Source organism: Chlorocebus sabaeus, chromosome 7, assembly GCF_047675955.1.
Source record: "Chlorocebus sabaeus isolate Y175 chromosome 7, mChlSab1.0.hap1, whole genome shotgun sequence".
NCBI lineage: Eukaryota > Metazoa > Chordata > Mammalia > Primates > Cercopithecidae > Chlorocebus > Chlorocebus sabaeus.
In genome coordinates, this window is record NC_132910.1 from 13628509 (window position 1) to 13656186 (window position 27678).

A 27678-nucleotide genomic window follows, 5' to 3' on the forward strand; every position below is an offset into this window, starting at 1 on the left:
ATTTAAAGTCCATTCTCTTTATCCCAGAGCGAAAATGCGTGGTACTTAGGTCAGAAACTCAGGCCAGAGGGCTCGGGTCCCCCTGCAGGGTGGGGCGCGGGCAGGCAGTGGGGCGGGTGACGCGGGGTAGGCCGGGGGTGGCAGGCGGCGAGGTGACGTGCGGCGAGGACTGCGCAGCCCAGCCCACGTGTGCGCGAGATTTAAAAGTTGTCGGCGCGCCGGGCTCTCAGTTCTGTGTGTGGGCCCCGCGAGCGGCGCTCCAGGGCCGCTGGAGGCACTGCCAGGGCACCAGGTGGAGCACCAGCTCGGCGTGGCGCAGCGCAGGGTCCCTAGCAGCGAGCCTCCCGCAGCCGCCGAGATGCTGCGAACAGCGAGCTGCCCCCCCAGGTCGCCCCCCGGACAGGTGGCCGCGGCGTCCCCGCTCTTGCTGCTGCTGCTGCTCGCCTGCTGCGCGGGCGCCTGCGGAGGTAAGACGGCCCCGCACCCGGCCGCCGCCACACCATGCGCGCCTCTCCCTGGCTCCACTCACCACTCTCTCCCGCCCTTTCTTTCACCTTCACTTGGCTTCTGGGACTTCTCTTGACTTCTCTGGTGCCGCGGGATTTCCCGCCTCCCAGGCACAGATCGCTCCCCTAGAGCAACTAGCGACATAGGAGCAAGGGTCCCGGTCGGGGCCGAAATCCCCAGGCCCCGCGCGTTGATGCCCAGCGGAGACCCTGCGCGGGGCCGACTGCGATAGGTGGAGACTGGTAGGGCTCCCTCATCCTCGGGATTTCCAGCCCCGCTGGCCCGTGGAAACGGGTATTAAAATAGTGAACGTTAAAATGCCTTCCCTTTGATTGCAATTATTGAAGGGATTGATGGTCGAAGCAAAACAAGAGTGAGCCTGATACTTCGTCCGCTGAGGCAAGGTAAACTTGGCGAGTGCTCAGCCTGTTTGGTGAGTGAGCTCGTGTTATGTTGACATAAACCTGAGCGGTACAACGGGCGTCACGCGCTAACCGCTTAGAAGGGAGAAGGAGTGGGCTTTGTGTTTTATCGGTTTTCAGGCACTAGATCAGGAAAAGGAATAGAGAACTTCTCATCACACAAAGTTGAAGAGGCAAATGTGCAAGCCAGGCTTTCAGGCAGTGCGACAGCTACAGCAAGTAATGGCAGATGTGATTTGATAACAATAGGGACTTCCTGAGCTTGGCTTAGAGGAAAGAAATAGGAAACGCAAGGTCAGGGAAGGAGATCTGAAGCTTTGGAGACATAGCAGAGCAGAATGCAAACGTTCTGGAGAGATTTGCATGGAGAGATCATTTTCTGGGTTCTCCAAGGGTTACAGCTTACGTTTGCAGGTGGCTTATGGGCACCATTGTTCATCCCCAAGTCAGGGGTCCCTCCATTGTCAACCACTGCCTGGCTACATCCATAAATTTTCTAGCTTGGCAGGAGGTTCTCTTAGCTTCCCTCTGCTCTCTTGTCAGTGAGGTAAAAGTGGCAGACTGTTGTGTCATTGTTCAGAACGCTGGGTACTTAAAATCACAACTGCAGAGCCTGTAGTCCAGCCCTCAATTAGAGATGGGGAAATGGAGACCGCTATGCTTTTCCTAATCTATTTATTTTTACTGTTCTCCTCTCATTGTTTTGATTTTGTCCTTTCCTGAGGCATTGGAGGGGTGTGTGTGTGTGTGTGTGTGTGTGTGTGTGTGTGTGTGTGAGAGAGAGAGAGAGAGAGAGAGAGAGAGAGAGAGAGAGAGAGAGAGACTCCCCTACTTGAAAAGCAAGATAATTTGACTTTGAAATCCAGGTAGTCAGAAGCTAGCAAACCCAAACCTTCTTTTAGGATTTTAAATATATTATTGGTAACTTAGGATGGTAATCTTTATCTGCCTTCTTAAGGATGCAGATAAGCATAGTTTGAAAAGTGACTTTGCTATGTAAAGAAAATGGATTTCTATGCATTTGCATGCTATATGCTTGCAGTGAATTTGGCATCAGTGAATTTTGCATGCAGAGAAATTTGCATCAGAGATAACTGCCTTGGGATGGGTTGGAGAATTTCAGACTGCTGGTGATTGAACAGTATAGAAAGCAGCAGCTTGTTCCTAAAAGAGATGAGTCTTGGTTTTTATTTCCAAAAGAGCATATCTGCTGACATATCAATCGTCTTGTAGATAACCCCGATATTTTTCAAGCACAAGAATGAGATACTTCCTTTACTACCCAGAGGCCCCCTAGATTGCCCTTTTGCATCTTCATTCCCCTTCAGACCTGCTCTGAATACTAAAAAATGAATTGTATCTCTTTAAAAATGTGGTAGGATGGGGAGAAGGTGAATAGCCATGTGATCTGTCCGAGTCCTGAGTCCCTAAAGATGGCACCGAGGAGGACGTGACATACATTAGCAAAACCCAGAGATTATCTACCATGGTCAATCATCATGCAAGATGCAACTGGATGCCTCAAAAAACAACACAACAAATGTTGCAATGCCAGAGGAAAATAAAAGTGTCATTAAATGCAGCATCCTTGGGGAAAAAAAGATAAAGGGTCAGCCACAGATTCAGTGGATGAAAACAATTTACTATTCAGAGCACACTAGTAAAATAAAGAAGGAAAATAAACACACTAAAATAAAAAAAGATAAATAAAAAATAAAAAAAAAATAAAAAAGTAAAATAAAAAAAGATAAAGGGTCATGCGAAGATAAAGGGTCAGCCACAGATTCAGTGGATGGAAACAATTTACTATTCAGAGCACACTAGTAAAATAAAGAAGGAAGCTTCTATAAGAGGAACACATTTTGGATATCTGCAACAAACTGTTACTTGATTTTGCCTGTGACAATAAGTTACCAAATGGTCAAGACTAAGTTAAGGAGTGTCTTTTCCTGCCCAGGCCTCTTGCTCATAGAATAATTCTTAACGTTCACTTGGCAGTAAAGATTTCTCACTTCCCAAACCCACAGTGAACTACATACTCGCCATGAGAAAAGAAAATTGGCACTACTTTTAGAATAATCAGGTCTGTCTTTCTTACACATAATGTATTTACGGATGTACAAGTTTTTATTTTCAGCAGAGTATACTGTATAATACTGAAGATTTCACTTTGCTAAATAGTAATGAAGTATAAATATCTTGAAGTTTCTCACTGAAACTTATCAAAAACAGTACAGTTTTTATGATACAGGCACTGTCTCTGAAAACACGGAAAGTGATCTAAGTACAGTATTGCTCTTTGACAGTGTGAAGTCCATATCCAGAATGAAAATCACATTGACTCTAATTAACACATAGACAAAGGAAAGAATAACTCCCCCTTACGTTTGGGTTCAGTCATAGGATATTAGTCGTCAGTCGTTTTCTTTTCGTGAGACGGAGTCTTGCTCTGTCGCCCAGGCTGGAGTGCAGTGGCCCCATCTGGGCTCACTGCAAGCTCCACCTCTTGGGTTCACCCTATTCTCCTGCCTCAGCCTCCCGAATAGCTGGAACTACAGGTGTCTGCCACCATGCCCGGCTAATTTTCTTGTATTTTTAGTGGAGACGGGGTTTCACCGTGTTAGCCAGGATGGTCTCGATCTCCTGACCTCATGATCCGCCCATCTCGTCCTCCCAAAGTGTTGGGATTACAGGCGTGAACCACTGTGCCTGGCCAGGATATTAGTCGTTTTCTACAAATCATAGAATTTTTTTTTTTATTTTGTCTCTTCTTTTTATCTTTTTTTTTTAACCATGAAACTGTGTTTACATGTTTTTAGAAGGGCCACAAAATGTCCTTTTTCTATTTTATGGAAGTGCCTGGGGCTAAGTTAGGCATAGTGGCCTTTCTAAGGGCCCATGCGAGCTTGGGAAATGGAAGGAAGCAAACTCTCCATGGTCCTGATGAGGCAGTGTATCTGAACACAGTGAAGTTGAGGTGGAAGCTTCCACTTTTACTGGGAGCCAGGGATGGTCAAAAGTATAAGAATAAAAAATAGCATTATTTAAACAGGAATGCTCTGTCAAACAGAATCTCATTTAGTGAGATCACCAGGTGTTTTATATGGAAATTTGAGAAGCACAGCTTTATCCCTTCCTGAAAACAATGAGCTCCGGGTAGGATCTACCAGACAACTGTGACTTTGGGATATATGTTTATGGTAGGGTGAGAAATATATATTTGAGAAGTGTGTAAGATTGTTTACCCACGTTCAATAGTTGTCCCATGAGAGGGGACTCTGTCAGGTTCTGAAATAAAGTCACTCTTTTATGGACTGCATGACCTCTCTAAGTTGTTTCTAATGCTTAGTGCCACAGAAAATGTAGTTGATTACTGTCATTATTATTGTTGTTATCAGAACTTAAATGAAATAACAGTAAAAACTTGTATGAATTCAAGGCAAGAGTTGCCTAAAACGTGATAAAATTAGGAAAAAAAATCTGTCAGGATATGCAATCAACCAGACTGATTTTCTGAGTTTTTAGTGCACCTGTCATCCAAGAAGCATACACTATACCCAATATGTAGTCTTTTATCCCCCAGCCTCCTCCTAGCCTCCCACCTCAGAGTCCCCAAAGTCCATTACATCACTCTATGTCTTGTGTCCTCATAGCTTAGCTCCCACTTATAAGTGATAATATATGGTATTTAATTTCCCATTCACTTCAAATAATGGCCTCCAGCTCCATCCAAGTTGCTGCAAAAGACATTACTTTGTTCCTTTTTATGGCTGAGAGATAGTCCATGGTGTATATATACACCACATTTTCTTTATCCACTTGTTGGTCAATAAGAACATAGGTTGTTTCCATATCTTTGCAGTTGCAAATTTTGCTGCTACAAACATGTGTGCGCATGTGTCTTTTTCATATAATGACTTCTTTTCCTTTGGATGGATACCCAGTAGTGGGATTGCTGGATCAACCCATAGATCTACTTTTGGTTCTTTAAGGAATTTCCATACTGTTTTCCATAGTGGTTGTACTAGTTTACATTCCCACCAGTAGTGTAAAAGTGTTCCCTTTTTACACATCCATGCCAACATCTATTGTTTTTTGACTTTTTAATTATCGCTGTTCTTGCAGGAGTAAGGTATTAACTTGTGGTTTTAATTTGCATTTCCCTGATGATTAGTGATGCTGAGCATTTTTTTTCATATGTTAGCTGGCTCTTTGTATATCTTCTTTTGAGAAATGTCTATTCATGTTCTTTGCTAACTTTTTGATGGGATTATTTTTTTCTTGCTGATTTGAGTTCCTCGTAGATTCTGGATACTAGTCCTTTGTTGGATGCATAGTTTGCACATATTTTCTCCTACTCTGTGGGTTCTCTGTTTACTCTGCTGATTATTTCTTTTGCTGTGCAGAAGCTTTTTAGTTTAATTAGGTCCGATTTATTTACTTTAGTTTTTGTTGCTTTTGCTTTTGGGGTTTTAGTCACGAATTCTTTGCCTAAGCCAATGTCCAAAAGAGTTTTTCCAATGGACCTTCTAGAATTTTTATGGTCTCAAGTCTCATATTTAAGTCCTTGATATGTCTTGAGTTGATTTTTAAGGTGAGAGATAAGGATCCACTTTCATTCTTCTGTATGTGGCTTGTCAGTTTTCCTAGCACCATTTACTGAATAAGGGTATACTTTCTCCAATTTATGTTTTTGTATACTTTATTGAAGAATAGTTGGTTTTAAGTATTTGGCTTTATTTCTTTGTTCTCTATTCTTTTCCATTGGTCTAAATGCCTATTTTTATACCAGTACCATACTGTTTTGGTAACTATAGCCTTATAGTATAATTTGAAGTCCAGTAATGTAATGCCTCCAGATGTATTCTTTTTGCTTAGTATTGCTTTGGCTATGTGAGCTCTTTTTGGTTTTATTTTAGGATTGTTTTTTCTAGTTCTGTAAAAAATGATGTTGATATTTTGATGGGAATTGCATTGAATCTGTAGATTGCTTTGGGCAGTATGATCATTTTCACGATATTCAGTCTTCCAATTCATGAGCATGAAGTGTGTTTCTATTTGTCTGTAGACATAAGTAATTCATCCTTGAGAGTAATATCTTTGTAATGTTATTAAGATTTGTTTAGTAATTATGTCTCCTTGTACTAAATCTAATGCTGAAATATTTAGTTGAAATAGGTGGGTGATAATGTACAGTGAAAAATGAAGAAAGTGTCCAAAAAGAATTATATATGAATATTTAATTTTAGAAGAAATGCTATAAAATTAACCTGTGGCTATAACTTTATTTTTAGGTGCTCCAATATCACCTCAAGGATTACAGCCTGCACAACAGCTACAGTTGTGGAATGAGGTAAGGAACTATCATCACACAAATTTGTAGAAACTTTACCCTTCTTTGAAATTATCATGTTAAAATCTATAATTGAGCTTTGGGAGAACTATGATTTTACCAATAATCTCATAATAAAACCCAGAATTACTATTTTTATTAAATAAAAGAGAAGGAAAGAAGAAAAGAAACAAAAATTTTGTAAATGGTTAAGAGGGCAGAAATAAATGCCAATAACAGGATAAAATAGAATAATACAAGAACAGAGTAGTTACAGTAAATGTGTATGTACTTAAAAGACAGAGGTTCTAAGATTTGATTTTAAAAAATAGATCCAGATATATATTGTCTATCAGTATCACACTTAAAACAGAAAACAAAAAAAGATTAAGTATAAAAGGATGGAAAATGATGTAGCAAGCAAATACAAACTGAAAGAGAATATATCTGATCAAATAGAATTCAAATAAATAAACCATCATAACAGACAAATAAGGATCTTATATGTTAATAAAAGAAAACCAGAACAAGAAAATATAGACATCATTAATATAAACTAATAATGCAACCTTAAAATTTATTTAACAACTGATAGACCTTCAGGAAAAAAATAAAAACATTATAACTCAAAATGTATAAGCTACAGCTAAAACAGTAGCTAGAGAGAAATTTTAGCTTCATATGTGTTTATCAGGAGAGAAGAAAATTTAAAAACATTAATAAGCTAAGCATTCTGCTAAAAATGAGGTGAAAAAGAACAGGGAAAATTAAAAGAAACATGAATGAAGTAAATAATAAAAATAAGCAGGGCGTGCTGGCTCACGCCTGTAATCCCAGCACTTTGGGGGGCCGAGGTGGGTGGATCACGAGATCAGGAGTTCGAGACCAGCCCAGTCAACATAGTAAAACCCCGTCTACTAATAACACAAAAATTACCTGGACATGGTGGCACGTGCCTGTAATCCCAGCTACTCGGAAGGCTGGGAGGTGGAGGTTGCAGTGAGCCGAGATGGCACCACTGCACTCCAGCCTGGGCGGCAGAGTGAGACTCCATCTCAAAAAAGAATAAATAATAATAGTAATAATAATAATGGCAGAAATAAATTTTTAAAAAAGAGTGGAGCAACAGTTTTAACAAAACCATATATTTGTTCTTTCGGTAAGTTAAACGCTGGTGGTACTGATTTCAAAAGGCAGAGGGGAAGGCAAAGAAACAAGATACAGACCAAAAAAGGTAGAACCCAAGAAAAATAGAGATATAAAAAAAGTTTAAAAATAATATTGTGGATAATTGATTGTGTGATGGATGGTTGCACAACTCTGTAAATACACTAAAAACCTTTGAGTTGTGCACTTTAAGTGAGTGAATTGTATGGCTTGTGGATTATATCTCAGTAAAGCTGTTAAAAAGAAAGTATGGACGGCTATCTGGTAATAATTTTGAAATTAGATGAAATGGATAAATTCCTAGATCAATATGCTGTGCCAAAAAAGGTGCAGTGGTAACATGATAAGCACTGAAGGAAGAATTTCTTCTTCCCTTGTATCACTGGCCAAGGCCTGCTTACTATCTTACACAGTAAATGTATCTAAAGCTTCTCCATAAAGTATAAACTTGCTCTAGAAGTTCGATACATAACGTTTACCCAGTTAAGAAAGTTCCCTTATTTTCCTATCTTGCTAAGAGTTTTGTTAATCCTAAATAAAACGTGAACTTAGATACTTTATTTGTGTCACTATTGAGATAAACAATATGCTTTTTCTCTTTTAGTCTATAACTGCAATGAATTGCATTAACAAACTTCTTGCTCTGGAACTATTAGAACTAGTGTGAGAGTTCAGGAGATTTTTGGATATAATGCCAATATACAAGACTCAATAACATTTCTTTTCACCAGGCAAAAGTAACATAAAAGTACAGTTTAAAATACTGTAGTATACACAATAGTGACAAAATCTGTATTTAGGAATTAACCAAAAACACACCCTAAATTTATGCAGTAGAAAATTAGTTTCTAATAAAGAAAATAGATGATGATATAAGTATTTGGAGAGACATTCTCTCTTGGATGAAACAATTAATTTAACATAATAAAAATATCATTTTTCCTTGTTAATTAATATAAATCCCATAAAATCAATGCAATCCCAAACAATTTAATTTACCTTAAAAAAAAAACTTTAAAATTTAACCTAAAATTGATATGGAAAAATACAGGTCTACAAATAGCTGAAGATATTTTAAATATGAAGAACTACTACTGGGAATTGTCTTATTGGATATTGAGACATAGTATAAAAACTGCAGTAATTAAAAAAAAAGGCATGGTAATGGCACAAGAACAGACAGAATGAACCAATGGAACAGAGACTAGAGCTTGGCAAGTACAGCAGTCACCACCAGTACCTGTCATATCCCTTTGGCATTTGCCATCCCAGGGCACTGGAAATTTATAGGTTCTGATTGCAAGCGTCCATGACTTTTCCTGTGCTGCCTGTACTTGGGCCAGCCTGAAGTGCCTGAATATAAATGACCCCACCACTGAGAGCAGCCCCCAATTGGAGACCAAAGGGAGTTGGTAGATAAATACCTTAGCCACCTCACCCTTAAAGAAGGAAATATATTGTAAATTACAGAGTTAGTAGAAAATCTTGTAGGACAATATCTTTGTTAGCTAGGTGCAGGGAAAAAACTTCTTGAATGAAACTTCAAATATAAATCGTAAGAAACTTCAAATATAAATCGTAAGGCCAAAAACATTCATGAATTATATTACATTAAAAGTGAAAATTCTTTCAGCAAAGGACTCCATGGAAAAAAGTAAGAGCCTTTGTTGGTTTTTTGTTTTTGTTTTTGAGACAGGGTCTTGCTCTGTCGCTCAGGCTGGAGTATAGTGGTGTGACCTCTGCTCACTGCAACCTCCACCTCCTTGGGTTCAAGTGATTCTCGTGCCTCAGCCTCCTGAGTAGCTGGGACTACAGGCACATGCCACCATGCCCAGCTAGTTTTTGTATTTTAAGTGGAGACAGGGTCTTGCCATGTTGGCCAGGCCGGTCTCGAACTCCTGACCTCAAGTGATCCACCCACCTCGGCTTCTCAAAGTGCTGGAATTACAGATGTGAGCCACCCTGCCCAACTGGTAAGAGCCTTTCAAAGAAGATATTGACAATGTCTAAAACCGATACGGGGTTGCTTTTCTAGATTATATAAGAAACTACACCAAATCAACTGGATAAAGATAAGACTTCAAAATAAAAATAGTCATAGGATAAGAACAGTTTACAGAAGAGGAAGTTCAAAAGGTTAACAAACATCTAAAACATATAAACATGTTCATTAGTAACAATGAAATGAAAATTGGGACAAGAGCAAAGTGTCACTTTCTACCTATTAGACTAGCAAAACAATTGAAATCTAGTTAATCACAAATGTTAACAAGGATGTGGGGTCTACAAACCCTCATGCATTGCTGGGCAGAGTGCCAACTGGTAGAGCCATCTAGAAAACAACCTAGATATCCCCATGATCCAGCATTCCCTCTCCTGGGTAGATAGGCCAAAGATATTCTCCCACAGATCCATAAGTGGAGGACAGATTCAAGGGGGTTGATTATAGCTTTGCTTATAGTGGGAGGAATTGGAGGGAACCCAGCTGTCTCTCACTGGGGAGTGGTTAGGCAACATGTGGTGGGCACACATTATAGAATATACTACAGCACTTGAAGCAACATGCTAGATACACACCCAGCAACATGGATAGGTCTCAGTGGATAGTGTTAAGTGGAAAAAAAGTAAGAAAATATACATGCACACAAAACAACAATATGGGTTTTACAAAAACGTATACAAATGGAGGATATGCCTAAAATACACTAGAAGAGTTGCCTATAGGAGGGTGGAATGGGGGTAGGAAATGGAAATACAAAAAGAATAAATAAATAAAGCAAGGCTAATGATGATAGTGAGCTATGAACTGAGAAGAGTACCCTTTGTACCTAGGCCACCCCTAACAAAATACATAAGGGAAAAGATAAGATAGATGCCAAGTGCCAAGTACGAAACAGTCTTCAATAGTATAGAAATTCATCAAGTGTGTATTACAAGGGCCTCTGCCTTGGTAGAATATCTAGTTACATGCTGGAAATATAAATAAGATGAAGAGTGACTTAGATAACAGATATTAATGTATAGTACAGACACATTTATTTTAGCTTGAAATATTCTATATTTCCATGGAAAATATTTGGAAAAATACTTTAGATGATAATGCTGGAAAAAACTCAGAGTTGCAAAAGCAGTATACATTCTTTTACAGAAAAAAAGATATTTAAACAAGTTAAGATGCAGCTGGGCACGGTGACTCAGGCCTAATACCAGTTCTTTGACAGGCTGAGGCAGGAGGATCCCTTGAGCTCAGGAGTTCAAGACCAGCCTGGGTAACATAGTAAGACCTCATCTCTATAAATAATAAAAAATATGCCAGGCATGGTGGTGCTTGCCTGTGGTGCCACCTACTCAAGAGGCTGAGGTGGGAGGATCACTTGAGCCCAAGAAGTCAAGGCTGCAGTGAGCTCTCTTTGTACCACTGCACTCCAGTCTGGCAGTCTGGGTGATAGCCAGACCTCATCTCAAAAAAAAAAAAAAAGAAAAGAAAGAAAGAAAAAAAGAAGTTAAGATGCTAGGAATGTATAGTTAATTTTTCTGCTTGAAGATTTAAAAATTACAGAGCTATAGCAAACCAACACAGGAACAGAAAGCCAAACATCACATGTTCTCACTCATAAGTGGGAGTTGAACAATGAGAACAAATGGACACAGGGAGGGGGAACATCACACACCAGAGCCTGTTGGTGGGAGGGGCTTGGGGGGTAAGGGGAGGGAGAGCATTAAGACAAATACCTAATGCATGCAGGGCTTAAAACCCAGATGATGGGTTGATGGGTGCAGCAAACCACCATGGCATGTGTATACCTATGTAACAAACCTGCACGTTCTGCACATGTTTCCTAGAACTTAAAGTAAAATAAAAATAAATAAATAAATAAATACAGAGCTACCCAGACACTAGAAACACATTCTTCCTAACCATATATAGAGACCTAAACATTTTCAATGAGATTTACCAATGGTCTCTACAGGGTTCTCAAAAGCAATCAGTGGCATAAAAAACCATTAGAGCCATATGCTGAGTACAATGAACAAACGCTTACTCAAATGGAAAGTGGGCAAGCAGTGTTCCTGTGTCCTTCAAAGAAATGTGAGAAAAGACTGAAAAACTTTGCAACTATCTCCTAATTTGACCAACGGGGGTTTTTTAAAGTGTCATGTTTTTATTCAAATGGCGTTGATGTCCTGAGATTCAAAGGTTCTCTGTTCTTGAACATGGGCCACCTCACATAGACGGGCAGCCTGGTCTGTGTGTGGACAACGTTCCACTGGAGTGGGTAATGTGTTCAGATACCTGCACACCATAAAAAACTCAGGAGAAACTACTTACTTTTACCCTACTAAACCACAGAAGGTGACATTTGGAGGTGATGTAGTAAGCATTGCTCAAAAGTCAGAGCTTTAAAATGGTTATCTTTTTGACTTTGCCCTCTCAATTCACTTTTTTCCCCCGCAAGTTTAATTCAACTTAATTAAAGGATTTTTGTTAAACACTTATTCTGGGCGATTTAGCAATGACACGGCCCCTACCCAGAGAGAGAGAGAGAGAGTGTGTGTGTGTGTGTGCGCGCGCACGCGACCATGATTTCAGGTTTGTAAGGCATGGAAGAGGGACCAGTTGGGTGGGCGCAAAGGATGAGTGGAACAAACAATTCCCCAAATATTTGGGAAATAAAGGGAAGATGAGAATAAAAGGAGGATAAAAGTTCTGTGAGGATAAAAAGAAAGGAGACATAAGCTTGTGCTTTTCTATATTATCTTATACCTTTGTTATTCTCTAAGTTACGAAATAATATATTTTAGGACATGTTCAACTTAGAAGCAATGAGGAGCTTGAGAATTTATGACAGTGAAGTATAATAATCCACCCCCTGGTACGAGAAGAATTCTGGGACTGAAACGGGCCTCTGAGATGGAATGCCATAAATAGGACTCAACCTCAATCATTCCAGAGAGACAAGAATCAGTACCATTTTTTCCAGTTCCATTTTAAAAGGCCATCAAAGAAATAAATGTCATAAACAATGCCATACATCCAGCTTAGTGCTTAAATTCTCAGCATAGTTTTTATGATTAATATGAATCTCTCATTCTACCATTTAAAGTCTCAAGTTTTCTTTCAAGGATAAGGGCTGAGAATAGTTAGTTGCCAACTGTAGCTCAGTAAACCCTCATTATAAAATAGAACTCTCTTCCAATACTGGTTTCACGGGAGAGATCTAGTGGATTGCCTATGTTGTATGAACAATTTTTCTGGCATGCTGTTTATCATACTGTTATGTTAATTTAGGTGACATTAGGTTCATGTGTCATACAGAACCATATGGTAACCAAAGGTCTGCCTTAATTTTAAGCTCATTCTTTAGTCAGCTCTCACATTTCTCAGACTAAATAATACATGACAGTCTTTTCCTCAATATATTAATGTGAGGCATCTCCATGCCCGAGGATGGTCCCCGTCAGCAGTCACTGGAGACGTATACCCTGTGGTTAGGGTGACATCTTGAAGGAAGTCTCATTTCCAAGACTTTCTGATAAAGTTTTTGAGGCTCCTCTCTTCCAAATCCAGAGTCCTAAACTGTCATGGAACTGTGGTTAATATTCCATAGGTAATGTGACTTTGTAAAATCTACTCTCTGTTATTTTCTGTCCATTCCCAGGATGTAACTGACATTTTTGTTTTCTACAGATAGATGATGCTTGTTCGTCTTTTCTGTCCATTGATTCCCAGCCTCAGGTAATTCCAACTGAAGGTATTTTGTCATCATGTAGGTGTTTGTGTAGTGCTTAAACTCTCCATTGCTGCCTTTGGAACCTTTATGTGCTCACGAAAACATGTCAACATATGAGATATTATTACATTTGCTGCGGATAATAATCAATACTGTGGGCTTGTGTTGTAATGTGCTAGGGCTTTCATCTCTAAATAAAATAGATTTGCAGATAATATACACATATTTTGTAATGTCAAATTAAAATGTTAATTTCAAAATCAAATTATATGTTAAGTTAGAAATACTATAACTGTCAGGGTGCAGTGGCTTATGCCTGTAATCCCAGTGCTTTGAGAGGTCCAGGTGGGAGGATCACTTGAGGCTGGGAGTTCGAGACTAGCCTGGGCAACATAGCAAGACCCTGTCTCTACCAAATCATATTAGTAAAAATTTAAGCAAACTAACACAGGAACAGAAAACCAAATACTGTATGTTCTCACTTACAAGTGGGAGTTAAATGATAAGAACACATGAACACAAAGAGGGGGAAAACAGACACAGGGCCTACTTGAGGGTGGAGGTGGGAAGAGAGAGACGATCAGAAAAAATAACTGTTGGGTACTAGACTTAGTACCTGGGTGACGAAATAATCTGTGTAATAGAACCCTGTGACACAAGTTTACCTATATGACAATCTTGCACATGTACTGCTGAACCTAAAATAAAAGTTTAAATAATTATAAAAATTTAAAATACTGTATCTATTGCTGTATTTGGGGACAAATATCCTATCTCCCAATTGAGTTCGAAACCCATTGAGAGATGAATTTATGAGTCAGACTTTTGGAGGTCAAAATGTCGTCATTATAATGGAAAAGTCCATTTGTGACTGTGGCTTCAGATCTGATATCAAGTGTGTCTGCTATAATTGCCTCCAAAATTAAACTTGCCTGCAAGTCTCAGACAGTGACTCTGAGCTTTCCACCAGTCAGATTCTCAGCCACAGGGCAGAGACCAGGCAAGAACAGCTGACCAGAGTAAGAACACTGACTCCATAGAGGAAGGAGCTGAACTGAACATGCCCAATTCTACCTCTCAGTTCACCTACCAGACAGCTCACTCCTCTTCAATAGAAAAGAATTAAGAGAAGGTTTTGGAAAGAGGCCAGGAGTGCTAATCTAGCCCCTCCACATGGACACTTAAGGAGTGGGGAATAAGTGTGTTCTTACATTGTCTTTACTGGATGCTGCTGCTTTCAGAGTCATCAACTATGCGCCTGGGGCATAATCCCTACACAGTCTGGCCGAGGTGTCCAGGCTGTTGGTCACATAGTCTCCATTTGTGTTTTCCTGGCCGGTGTGAAGAAGCAGCCTTGTATAGTGTTGTATTTCTCCTGCCTCAATCTATACCCTAGGTACCTGCTGGAAATTTGAGGTATTAGGTAGTAAAGCAAGAACAAGATCACCATAGATGACGTTTTTAAACAATATTTCAAATTAATCCAGGAGCATTGGCAGATATATATTAATAACATGAGATAGATATTAACCAGTATATATGCATTTGTGTTGTATTTAAAATTCAGGAACATCCTCAAAATCACTTTTAGGTCTTCAGTACTAAGAGGATGAATTTTAAAGCGCTCGTTTAAACTTCATCAAGATAAACTAATGTTTGACTGGATTTCAGTACTGTGCCTCTTTCAAGAGGAGCTTAGTAAATTTACTATTTGTAACTTTTACATTTATAATGTAAATAGTAATAAATTTAATACTTTAAAAAATATTGTTTTATTACATGTGAAATTAAAGCTATGCATTAAAACCTAATTTTGGTTTCACCATAGTATATTGGTGATGTTCTTATATGGGATACATTTATAGCCAGCACCTAGAATCATGCTTGAGAAGAGACTCACTAAAAATCTCTTTAAATACTTTGTTAATAAAACCCAGCAGCAAGCATGCTATGCAGAAATTGTTCTCTTGTAACAAATATCATTATATCATCCCTTTTTATGGCCCATTCACTAGTTTAAAAACCATATAAATATGGTTTTACTGATTTAGCTCTCAAGTAAAAAATATAAATTCTGGAAGAATACATACAAAATAAATGATAATGGTTATGTGGAAGGGGAGTTCTAGGTGGATAGAACAGAAAAAGGAGGACTTTTTAACTGGATATCATCTTATAATTTTTTTGCTTTGAAATGTGTGAAATTATGAATTATTCAAAATTCAAAGGAAATAAATGAAATAAATTGTATAAAAGAGATAGATTTACAAGTCCCTTCCCTAGAAATAGCTGCTAAATGAATACAGATGCATCTCTTTGGAATGGTGTTTATGTGTAGTAACTGTATTTGGGTACCTTCACAGGAATAAGTAATATTAATAAATTAGGAATTGTTTTTAAAAATTGTATTCCTGATGTTTTGGGAATATATCATTTTATGGGCTTACTTCTGTGGCTGGGTTTCTTCATATGGTTGGTGATCGTTGGCTGGCTATTAGCAGGGGTGGTGGAGGCAGCTGGGCGAAGTGTTACTTACAGTCCAGCAGGCTAGTCTGAACTTTTTCACATGGTTGCTGGGTTCCACCAGCAGTGGGGAGAGCAAGCTCATTACCTAAGTGGGTTTCAAACTTCTGCTTGTAACATGTTTACTCATACCCCACTGGCCAAAGCAAGACACAGAGTCAATGTGGGGGGCCACACTCACTGTCTGCGTTAGGGGACTGACTACATAAAGGCAATGGATACAGGGAGGTGTGATTCAATGGGGATATTATCATAACAGTAATTACTATAATTTCTAAAAATTGTCATTATTTTCTCAAAACATTGATAATAAACTCAATTCATGAGTGGGCAATTCAGTACACAACTGAAAACTAGTTGTAAGTATAGCTATTGTACTCAGATTTAAGGTTTTAGAATCACTTAGTCATTTAAAATACTAAGCCATCATATCACTGCTTTGTTCCAAATCTTCTTACGGTTTCTTATTGCAATTAGAATAATATCAAAATCCCTTGATACAGCCCACAGACCCTAAATAGTTTCTTTTTAATTTTAGGTTCGGGGTAAATGTGCTGTTTTGTTATGTAGGTAAAGTGTGTTGTGGAGGTTTGGTGTACAGATTATTTCATCACCCAAGTAATAAGCATATTACTAGATAGGTAATTTTTTGATCCTAACCCTCTTCCCACCCTCCACCCTCAAGTAGGCCCTGGTATCTATTGTTCCCTTCTTTTTGGCCATGTGCATCCGTGTTTAGCTCCTACTTACAAGTGAGAACATGTGGTATTTGGTTTTCTGTTCCTGTGTTATTTAGCTTAGGGTAATACCCTCCAGCTCCATCCATGTTGCTGCAGAGGACATGATCTCATTCTTTTTTATGGCTGCATAGTATTCAGTGGTGTATATGTACCACCAAATTTGATAAAATTTTAAAACATTGTTAATTTTCACATACACTATTATCTTATTATTTATGTGATTATGTGACCATTGCTTTGAAACACTTTTACCAAGTAGAAAATGTTATCTTTAAGGTCTATAAATTTAAAAATAAGATATTAAAACTTTCTTGTATTTCAATCCTTGAAGAATAGTTGAGAATTGACTTCTTGTAAAGGGGAGTTGGGGAAATGCATTTGCTTTGAAACTTTTTCAAAGTACAATCTTACTGAACCTCATCCAGCTTAGAAACTGTTTCCTAAGGAGAAACAGCTCACATGTGTGAATTTATTCTTCTTTGAGTTGAAATACATTTTTGAAACATGACATTGTAGACATTTTCTTCTTATTGTTTTGTATTTTCTATTTTGAAATCAGCTATAAGTGTTTGTTCTTCTTTGAGGTGAAATATATTTTTGACACATGATATCACTGCGTATTTTTTTCTTATTGTTTTGTATTTTCTATTTTGAAATGATCGTTAAGTGGAGCATTTTGTTTTTGTTTTTAGAGATAGGGTCTCACCCATCCCAGGCTGGAATGCAGTGGTACAAGTATATATAGCTCACCACAGCTACGAACTCCTTGGCTCAAGCAATCCTTCCAGCTCAGCCTCCTGAATAGCTGGGACTACAGGCGCATGCCACCATGCCTAGCTAATTAAAAGAAAAAAAATTTGTGTACAGATGGAGGTCTCACCATCTTGCCTAGGCTGGTAAGAGAAGTTTTAGGGATTTTATTTCAGATTTTTGTGGGGTGACCTGTGTATTCAGCCCTTAAGTATAACCAGTGAGAAAGGATGTATCAGTGTTCACGCTCTAGTTTTTCTCGCTGCCAACTCCCAACTCTAGGCTTAGCAGGCAATACCAATGCAACACAAGAATATCTACAAATCAGAAGGCCAAGGTCCCAGGCCATGCTCCTCCAACTCCTAGCCATGTGTGGTATTGGGCAAGTGACAGTCTCTTAGAACCTCACTTCCTCTGTATGTGAGAATCACAATTCATGTCCTGTGTAGGACAGAATACAAATTATGTATACTCATGCATCACTTAACAATGGGGATATACATTCTGAGAAACGTGTCCTTAGATGAACTGTCATTGTGTAAAGATCATAGAGTGTACTTACACAAATCTAGATGTACAGCCTACTACACACCTAGGCTATATGACTACAAACCTGTACAGCACATTCCTGTAATGAATACTGGGGGCAGTTGTAACACAGTATGTATCTAAACATATCTAAATGTAGAAAAAGTACAGTAAATACATAATATAAAAGATAAAAAATGATACACTTGTATAGGGCACTCACCATGAATGGAGCTTGAAAGACTGGAAGTTGCTTTGAGTGAGTCAATGAGTCAGTAATGAGTGAATGTGAAGGCCTAGGACATTACTATACACTACTGCAGGTTTCATAAACACTGTAAACTTAGGCTGCTTTAAATTTATTTAAAAATTTTTCTCTCTTCAATAATAAATTAACCTTAGCTTACTGTAACTTTTATACTTTATCAACTTTTTAATTTTTTTTTTTTTTCAAGACAGGATCTCACTCTGTCATTCAGGCTGGAGTGCAGTGGCATAATCACGGCTCACTGTAGACTCGAACTCCTGGGCTCAGATGATCCTCCCATTTCAGCCTCCTAAGTAGCTGGGACTACAGGCATGCACCACCACACCTGGCTAATTTTTTGTATTTTTTGTAAAGACAGGATCTTGCTATGTTGTCCAGGCGGGTCTCAAACTCCTGGGCTCAAGCAATTCTTCCACCTCGGCCTCTCAAAGTGCTGGGATTACAGGCATGAGCCACCATTCCTGGCCAACTTTTTAATATTTTAGAACTTTTTTCTCTTTTGTAATGACACTTGGCTTACAACACAAATTCATTGAACAGGTGTATGTAAATATTTTCTTTCTTTATATCCTCATTCTATAAGCTTTTGAAATTAAAAATAATTTTTTTTGACTTTTTAAACTTTGTTGTTAAAAATGAAGACACAAGCATTCATATTAGTCTAGGCCTACACAGGTCAGGATCATCAAGCTGTGACTAGATGATAGGAATTTTTCAGCTTCATAATAATCTTATGTGACCACCATTGTATATGCACTCTATCATTGACTGATTGACTGAAATGCCATTATGTGGTGCATGGCTGTATATGAAAGTGTTTTATAATTTATTGAAACACTATATGCATGTGAGGCATTATTAATAAATATCCCAAGAATTTGCATGACAAGCAAACAAATGGAATGAAGAGAACAAAGCAGACCTCTGATGCTAGGAAGGGTGCACAGGAAAACTGTCGACTCCACCTGCATCTCGTACCACAACCAACCATGTCAAGCATGTACTGTTGTTCAAAGGGAGAGAAGGTGAGACTACTGGAGGCCCTGAACAATTCTTTTCATATGTCTTCTTTTTTTTTTTTGAGACAGAGTCTCACTCCGTCATCCAGGCTGGAGTGCAGTGGCACCACCTCAGCTCACTGCAACCTCTGCCTCCCAGGTTCAAGTGATTCTCCTGCCTCAGCCTCCCTAGTAGCTGGAATTACAGGCGCGTGCTACCATGCCTGGCTAATTTTTTGTATTTTAGTAGAGACTAGGTTTCACCATGTTGGCCAGGCTGATCTCGAATTCCTGACCTCAGGTGATCCGCCTGCCTCAGCATCCCAAAGTGCTGGGATTACAGGCGAGAGCCCCTGCACCTGACCTCTTTTTCATATAACTTCTAAATTAAGAATCACTTCAGCTGTAAATCAACCTGAGAACTTTACCTACATTTAATTCTTCTAAGAACTCTCTGCAGTGATGTCATCCCCAGCTTAGAGCTGAATAAACAGAAATTTAGAGAGGTTAGGTAACCAGTCCAAGGTTACACAGCTAATAAAGAGCAGAAATGGAATTTGCACTGTGTAGAGTTACAGCCTTCCCAACTCCGTAGTTCATGCTTTTAACCACTAATTATATTGCCCTCCCCACTGTTCTAGTTCTTCATTACTTCCAAAATGCATATATTAAGTAATCAATTGTTTATGGTGCTACTGTGCTAAACTCTGCGCAAAGCAGGTTTCGCCCCTGCTTGTCCATTTCTTCTACTCCTTACCACACCCAGCTGGCTGCTAACCACAGAGCCCTGCCCTACTTCTGTGCTTGAATGCTTTGAAAAACCTGATCCTGGGGTGTGCAGTCAGCAACCTGGAAGGGTGGTACGCAGATTAGGTGCACCACACATGGCTTCTTCTCCTCCACTTCCCATTGTTTTCGAGCAATTGCAGGATTTTCAGATTAGCCAATAATGAGTAATATTCAGTAAGGCTCACAGCTTTGGCATGTAGATGCAGATTTTGCTACAAGCTGGGAAGAATAATTCCTCTTCTGGCACTGTCCCTTGTTACCCTCAGTCATAGAATTTCATAATATTTTAGCAAGTGCTGAGAACTATGTATCTAGATCACAGCGGAAGCCTTCATGAGTGCGTATGTACAGTACTTAACCTTTTTTTGTTGTTTCTGGTGAGAAGGAAGGCTTTACTTTTACAGCCAAGTTTTTGTTGTGAGAGAAATCAAAGGATTCCAGCAGTTTTAATAATCTACGGAAGGATTCTTTTCTAGGTAGTTAGCGTTTCCTCATGCCCCTAACATTTTATAGTTATCTCTTCTATGTAAACGTCGTTAAAGCAGAAGCATAACTTACATATCTTCTCATTTCTGTCAGGCATCCAATGCACTGGAGGAGCTTTGCTTTGTGATTATGGGAATGCTACCAAAGCCTCAGGTAAGGTTGAAATAGTGTTTTGTTTGTAGACAAAAATTATCCAAAAATTTCTTGGAATTTCTCCTGGAAGAAAATATACTCAATTTAGGAAGCATGCCAAGACAAGTTAGAAGAGGAAAAATTGTTTTTGGATAAGAAATAATTCAGTTTCTCTGATGTCTGAGAATTGAGCATCATATTAATGGAGCTTACAGTAATCTAATTGGGAAATCATATGTCCCTATCAAATATAAAATGAGTTCCAGTCCGGAGGAATAAATATGGGGTCATGTTGGCTCTGTTTTTTTGCCCTGACTCATGCTACTTTGGAGAACAGATGCATCTTTCTAAGCTGCTAAGCACATCTAATGGTTCAAAGGTTAGGACATTGTACTTTGTGGGAGAGTAGGATATTAAGAATGCAAAACAAAAGCAAACTGTATTGTCATTGTCTTGGTTTCTTATTAAAATTACTTGATTCTTCTGGGAGAACTTTCTGTCCTAGAGTGAGGGTAGATGGGAACTTGAAAAGTAGCATAAGCACTATACCTAATTTTATAATCTCTGTCTTATGGATGAACTTATTTTTAAGCTACTTTATTAAAAATGAGAGCGTCAGGTTTGGAATTATACTTTTCATTTGCAATTCTAACTTAATCTGTGGTCATTGGTACACTCTGACTTTCATACCTTTTATATATAATAATTCAAAGAAAAAATTGATAATTTGAAAGCATAAATGTTTTATGAAACTAAATAATCTCTGCCTACAATTGTATATTTATCCATTGTTTCTAACGGTGACATTGTCCCAAAAAGCATAATTGATTTTTTTCCTAATTAAGATAAAATAAATGACAATGGTGTTTATTCATGACCTTCCATTTGTATTAAAAACAAGTGAGAAAGAACAACAACAAAAAAGGAATTATACGATTTAAAATTTTTTTTTTTTTTTTTTTTTTGAGACGGAGTCTCGCTCTGTTACCCAGGCTGGAGTACAGTGGCATCATCTCAGCTCACTGCAAGCTCTGCCTCCCGGATTCAAACCATTCTTCTGCCTCAGCCTCCCAAGTAGCTGGGACTACAGGCACATGCCACCACACTCAGTTAATTTTTTGTCTTTTTTTAGTAGAGACGGGGTTTCACCGTGTTAGCCAGGGTGGTCTCGATCTCCTGACCTCATGATCTGCCCACCTCGGCCTCCCAAAGTGCTGGGATTACAGGTGTGAGCCACTGCACCCGGCTAAAAATTGTTTTATGAAAGACATCAAAAACAACTCATAACCTTCTTATTTAGTGATAAACAGTAAAAATACTTTCATGTGATTCTTTCAGTCTTCTCCTCTGAATATTCCATCATGTCATGATATAATAATTTCTCATTCTACCACTGTTGAATATTTAGGATGTTTCCAATTTTTCACTCTTATGAATAAAGTTGCAGTAAAGAGATCTTTATGTACATCGTATTTGTAAACAATATTCAATTAATTTCCCATTTATTTTTAGAGCAACGGATGCTTAACTAATTTCAGTCTTATATTTTATATGTAACATGAGTCATGTGTTTTAAACAATTATGTGCTATAACATTATAAAATTATTGTATATAAGATAGTAAAATTTTACAATATATAATGATATAATATCTCTTTTCAATAGGAACAAGATGAAAAAGATAATACTAAAAGGGTAAGATGATTTTCATAAATCTATACCTTATAAAATAATAAGGAAACCATTAATTCTTATAGTAAAACTTACTGCTTTTTTAAAACAGTTCTTATTTCATTATTCGAAGACACAGAAGTTGGGCAATTCAAATGTTGTGGTAAGTTGTAGAACTACTTCTTAGTAATCACTAATATTTGTTTAAAAGAATGAACCTGTTTTTGCAGCATAACAGAGCTACATCAGAATTCAAATTTTTTACTTTAAAAGTTTATATGTGAGTAAAAGAATGAAATTCAATATTTATTATCCCTTTGATTTATTTTATATGTCAATTACTACCTGTACATTAAATTCATTCTTTAATTCATTCATTCTTTAACAGTTATTTACAAAGTATTAGCTATATGCTATGTGCCAGGCACAATTCTAGGTACTAGAAATATAGCAATAAATAAAACAAAATTTAAAAAAGAAATCCCTGGCCAGGCATGGTGGCTCATGCCTGTAATCCCAGCAGTTTGGGAGGCCGAGGCAGGCAGATCACTTGAGGTCTGGAGTTCAAGACCAGCCTTGCCAACATGGTGAAACCCTGTCTCTAATAAAAATACAAAAATTAGCCAGGTGTGGTGGTGCACGCCTGTGGTCCCAGCTACTCAGGAGGTTAAGGCAAGAGAATTGCTTGTACCCAGGAGGTGGAGGTTGCAGTGAGCTGAGATCATGCCACTGCACTCTAGCATGGGCGACAGAGTAATACTCTGTCTCAAAAAAAAAAGAAAAGAAAAGAAAAGAAAAGTCCCTGCTTTTGTGAAACACATTCTAAAGACCAAGAAAATAAAAAAGCAAATAAATAAGTAAAACGTATTGTTTCAGATGGCAATTGTTGCAAATTAAAAAATCATTTGATCCAAGGGCATTTTTTATTTTAAAGGATGATTGTCGAAAATGTAATTAAATATAATTAGAAATATCCTCTTTTATTCCTAAGATGTTCTTATTAGTAATTAAGCATTTAATGTGCGAATGTATTCTCTAAGGTTAGCCAAAAACCAGTAACTTGAATTCAGTTCACTTTAAAATCATGTAGTATTAGCAGTAGTTTTTCTTTTTGTAGGCATGGATTTTAAAAATGCTAACCAGCCTACTTGGTGTTTCAATCTAGAATACTTAGAAATTATTTGACTATAATATTATTTTCACACTTGTGATTCACTTCCGTGAACCAATTTAGGGAATGAGGAGCATAGTGTATTTTAAGCAGATACATACCTATGGAAAGGTAACTGTAATCTTAAACTCAGTTTGAAATATTTATCACATGGAATATTCTTAACATAGGAGGAGGCGAAAGATTATACTGGCTTTACACCAAGTACAAGTTGAATTAGTTAACAGATAACTGTTATATAGGGCTTAACATAATCCATGTCATAAATGAATTTAACATTAATGAGAAGTCTCAGTGTGACCCATACCTTTTTTAAAAATGCAGCCATATCAGGCAGGTAGCTATATATCTCAAGTGTGCTTTCATTTTCTTTGGCTTGGCACCTTTACATTTTGGGAAAATGTATCTTAGTCACAGTTTTCACTATCGAGAACACATTGTCATTTTCACACATTGTTGTGTTGCTCCCAACGTTTCTATTTTAAGTATATAATTTATAAAGGAGGTTATTAGATGTGTGTATAGTATAATCTTCCAGATAAACATGTTTATAGTGGAAAATTGCTACTGGCAGTGTGGGTTTTGCCTGGCCTGAATTATTCTGAGTAAGTCTAGTAACAGACAGACTGCCTTTTGCCTCTCAAAGAGGCAATGAGGGGTTTTACTTGCTGACAGTTCACAAGAGAGCTGCAGCTGTTGGGAAAGTGCTTCTTCTCAATATGAGGACAAAAATCCCAGTGTAGAGCTACCAAATTTTATCCCATCTCTTGGTTCATTCTCCACAGTTCTTTGAATTGCTCCCAAAGAGCTGTTTTAGGTGACATCTTTAATTTTCTGTTTTGTCTGGGACAAGTTTAGTGGGTAAAAACAAAAACAAATAGGAAGCGTCTTGATGGCCAGTGCTGAAAAGCCGTGTGCTCATTGCGTGTGTGTTCATGTCCTCTCAGTCATCTGTTGTGCATCCGTTGCTGCAGCTCGTTCCTCACCTGCATGAGAGAAGAATGAAGAGATTCAGAGTGGACGTATGTAATACAAACTGCATGCTGGCTTTGCCATTCTGCGTGGGGCAGCCCTTTCTGTTAATTCCCAGCTGTGGTAGTTCATCAAATGCTGCTCTTCAGGATAAGCCCACACTAATACCGAGTTAGCCAACGTAAGAGCATCTGTTTGCAGAGTAGAAGAGAATTGTTCAAGCCGCCCTTCCATGGGCCCCTGCAATATTGTGTCCCTTCTAGCTGAAGCTGTGGACATTGAGGAAAGTTGGAACTACACTGTTTTCCAAAAGCCATGACTCTCTTGGTGAGAAAATCTATTCTTGGTTTAAGAAAGCTTGTATCCAGTCCTTAGGTAGGAATAAGAGAACAAATAAAGGACAATGTACTGCCCCTCTGTATCCAGCTTGGCAAATAGCTAGGATGGCAAGCTTTCTGCAAGTATTTAAATGTTCTTAAGAGTAGGCCAGGCCTGGTGGCTCACACCTGTAATCCCTTCAACTTTGAAGGTCCAGGTGGGTGGATCCCTTGAGGTCAGGAGTTCGAGACCAGCCTTGGCAACATGGCGAAACCCCGTCTCTACTAAAAATACAAAAAAAAAAAAAAAAAAGAAGAAAAGTTAGCCAGGCATATTGGTGCATGCCTGTAATCCCAGTTACTCGGAGGCTGAGGCATAAGAATCGCTTGAACCCAGGAGGCAGAGGTTGCACTGCACTCCAGTTTGGGTGACAGAGCAAGACTCCGTCTCAAAAAAAAAAAAAAAAAAAAAGTCGGTAAGACTATGGTTCGTGAAGTAAACATCAGAAACTAAATATATATACTTTGGTTTTTTCAACAAAAAAATGTGACCTAAGTCCAGGGATCCACCCACCTGGACCTTCCAAAGTTGAAGGGATTACAGGTGTGAGCCACCAGGCCTGGCCTACTCTTAACAACATTTAAATACTTGAGCAGAAAGCTTGCCATCCTAGCTATTTGCCAATATGTGTAAGATGAATGTAACCACTTTAATACAGTCTAACTGTGTTACACTGTGGAGTTTTCACAGTCATTTAAAAAGAATCCTAACTCTTGTGACTCACGCCTGTAATCCCAGCACTTTGGGAGGCTAGGTGGGTGGATCATTTGAGGTCAGGAGTTTGAGACCACCCTGGCCAACATGGTGAAACCCCGTCTTTACTAAAAATACAAAAATTAGCCGGGTGTGGCGGTGGGCGCCTGTGATCCCAGCTACTCGGGAGGCTGAGGAGAATCACTTGAACGGGGGAGGCGGAGGTTGCAGTGAGCCGAAATCTTGCCACTGCCCTTGCAGCCTGAGTGACAGCGCGAGACTCCATCTCAAAAAAAAAAAGAAAAGAAAAGAAAAAAAAAGAATCCTAACCCTTGTAACACTGATAATTTCTGCAATTATTTTGTATACATATATATTATATACTTTTTTGTTTTTGTTTTTTGAGACGGAGTCTCGCTCTGTCACCCAGGCTGGAGTACAGTGGTGTGATCTTGGCTCACTGCAAGCTCCGCCCCCCGTATTCACGCCATTCTCCTGCCTCAGCCTCCCGAGGAGCTGGGATTACAGGCGCCCGCCACCACGCCCGGCTAATTTTTTGCATTTTTAGTAGAGACGGGGTTTCACCGTGTTAGCCAGGATGGTCTCGATCTCCTGACCTCGTGATCCACCCACCTCGGCCTCCCAAAGTGCTGGGATTACGGGCGTGAGCCACCGCCCCCCGCCTCTAGGATTATTTTTAAGTAATGCCTTCCCTTGCTGTAATACATTATAATTTTCAGTCTTATTTTATTCTTTGAGGAACTCTGTTAGTACTTTACAAGTATTATTTCCCATTTACAAAAGGGAAAGCAAGTCAGAATAGTTGAAGGAGTTTCCCAAGATCGTAATAGTAAGATAAAGTGCAAAATAGTCTTCTGGCTTCTGATCTAGGCAAACTTTTTTTCACTATGCTGTATCCTTTATAGTTTAATCTTGGGTACTTTTATTATGTTATTTTTAAATTATGTATTTTTTTATTAAAAGTTGAATTCAGGCTGGGCACGGTGGCTCACGCTTGTAATCCCAGCACTTTGGGAGGCCCAGGTGGGTGGATCACCTGTTAGGAGTTTGAGACCAGCCTGTCCATCATGATGAAATCTCGTCTCTACTAAAAATACAAAAAAAAAAAAAAAAAAAATTAGCTGGGCCTGGTGGCGGCACCTGTAATCCCGGCTACTTGGGAGGCTGAGGCAGGAGAATAGTTTGAATCAGGGAGGCAGAGGTTGTAGTAAGCCGAGATCGTGCCACTGCACTCCAGCCTGGGTGACAGAGCAAGACTACGTCTCAAAACAAACAAAAAAAATTTGAGTTCAGATCACAGTTTTCTTTAATTTCAATACCATATTTAATTTATTCTTCTTAAAATGCTACCCAAAGTTTTCAGACACTTTTAAAAATGCATAGAGTTTAGGTGAATATATTCCTCAAAATTTATTTTTATGGCCAGTATTTTTTCCCTAGAATCTTCACATTCTTTTTTTTTTTTTTTTTTTTTGAGACAGAATCTTGCTCTGTAGCCCAGGCTGGAGTACAGTGGCACGATCTTGGCTCACTGCAAGCTCCACCTCCCAGGTTCATGACATTCTCCTGCCTCAGCCTCCCGAGTAGCTGGGACTACAGGCGCCTGCCACCAAGCCCGGCTAATTTTTTTGTATTTTTAATAGAGATGGGGTTTCACCGTGTTAGCCAGGATGGTCTCGACCTCCTGACCTCGTGATCCACCCACCTCGGCTTCCCAAAGTGCTGGGATTACAGGCTTGAGCCACCGCGCCCGGCCAGAATCTTCACATTCTTAAATGAAGCTTCCATCAAAGAAGACAATATCTGATGCCAACTGTAAAGAGAAATGTAAGATCTTAGGCAGTAGCCCCTTAAAATATTAGAATTTGCAGAATGAAGAAAAAAGTAGTTGTCATCAAACTCTAGAAGTAATACATGCTTTTTTGATTTAACTTTTACTTCTTAAAGTATTTGCTTGAGTTATGAATTAGTAAACAATTTCAACTTAAAGATTCAGTTTCTTTTTTTTTTTTTTTTTTTTTTTTTTTTTTTTGAGACGGAGTCTTGCTCTGTTGCCCAGGCTGGAGTGCAGTGGCCAGATCTCGGCTCACTGCAAGCTCCGCCTCCCGGGTTCACGCCATTCTCCTGCCTCAGCCTCCCGAGTAGCTGGGACTACAGGCACCCGCCACCTCGCCCGGCTAGTTTTTTGTAATATTTAGTAGAGACGGGGTTTCACCGTGTTAGCCAGGATGGTCTCGATCTCCTGACCTCGTGATCCACCCGTCTCCGCCTCCCAAAGTGCTGGGATTACAGGCTTGAGCCACCGCGCCCGGCCAAGATTCAGTTTCTTAAAAGACACCAACAATCATTAGTATGACTACATTATTTCAGTGCCGTGATTTACAAAACCAAAGCTAAT

At 38.9% G+C, this 27678-nt stretch overlaps 1 protein-coding gene across 2 annotated transcripts in view; it reads left to right on the forward strand.

Moving 5' to 3' along the window:
* Window positions 1-200: 200 nt before the first annotated feature.
* NMU (neuromedin U) overlaps window positions 201-27678 on the forward strand; it is a 35402-nt gene continuing 7924 nt past the window's right edge. Inside the window, exons 1-7 of one of the 2 annotated variants that reach the window (XM_007998667.3) lie at window positions 201-467; window positions 6224-6282; window positions 13118-13165; window positions 20336-20395; window positions 22040-22069; window positions 22158-22208; window positions 24164-24238. In XM_007998667.3, coding sequence (XP_007996858.1) covers window positions 359-467; window positions 6224-6282; window positions 13118-13165; window positions 20336-20395; window positions 22040-22069; window positions 22158-22208; window positions 24164-24238 — 432 coding nt within the window. In that variant the 5' untranslated portion in view covers window positions 201-358. The remainder of the gene's footprint in view (window positions 468-6223; window positions 6283-13117; window positions 13166-20335; window positions 20396-22039; window positions 22070-22157; window positions 22209-24163; window positions 24239-27678) is intronic. The other variant, XM_007998670.3, reaches the window with a different exon arrangement.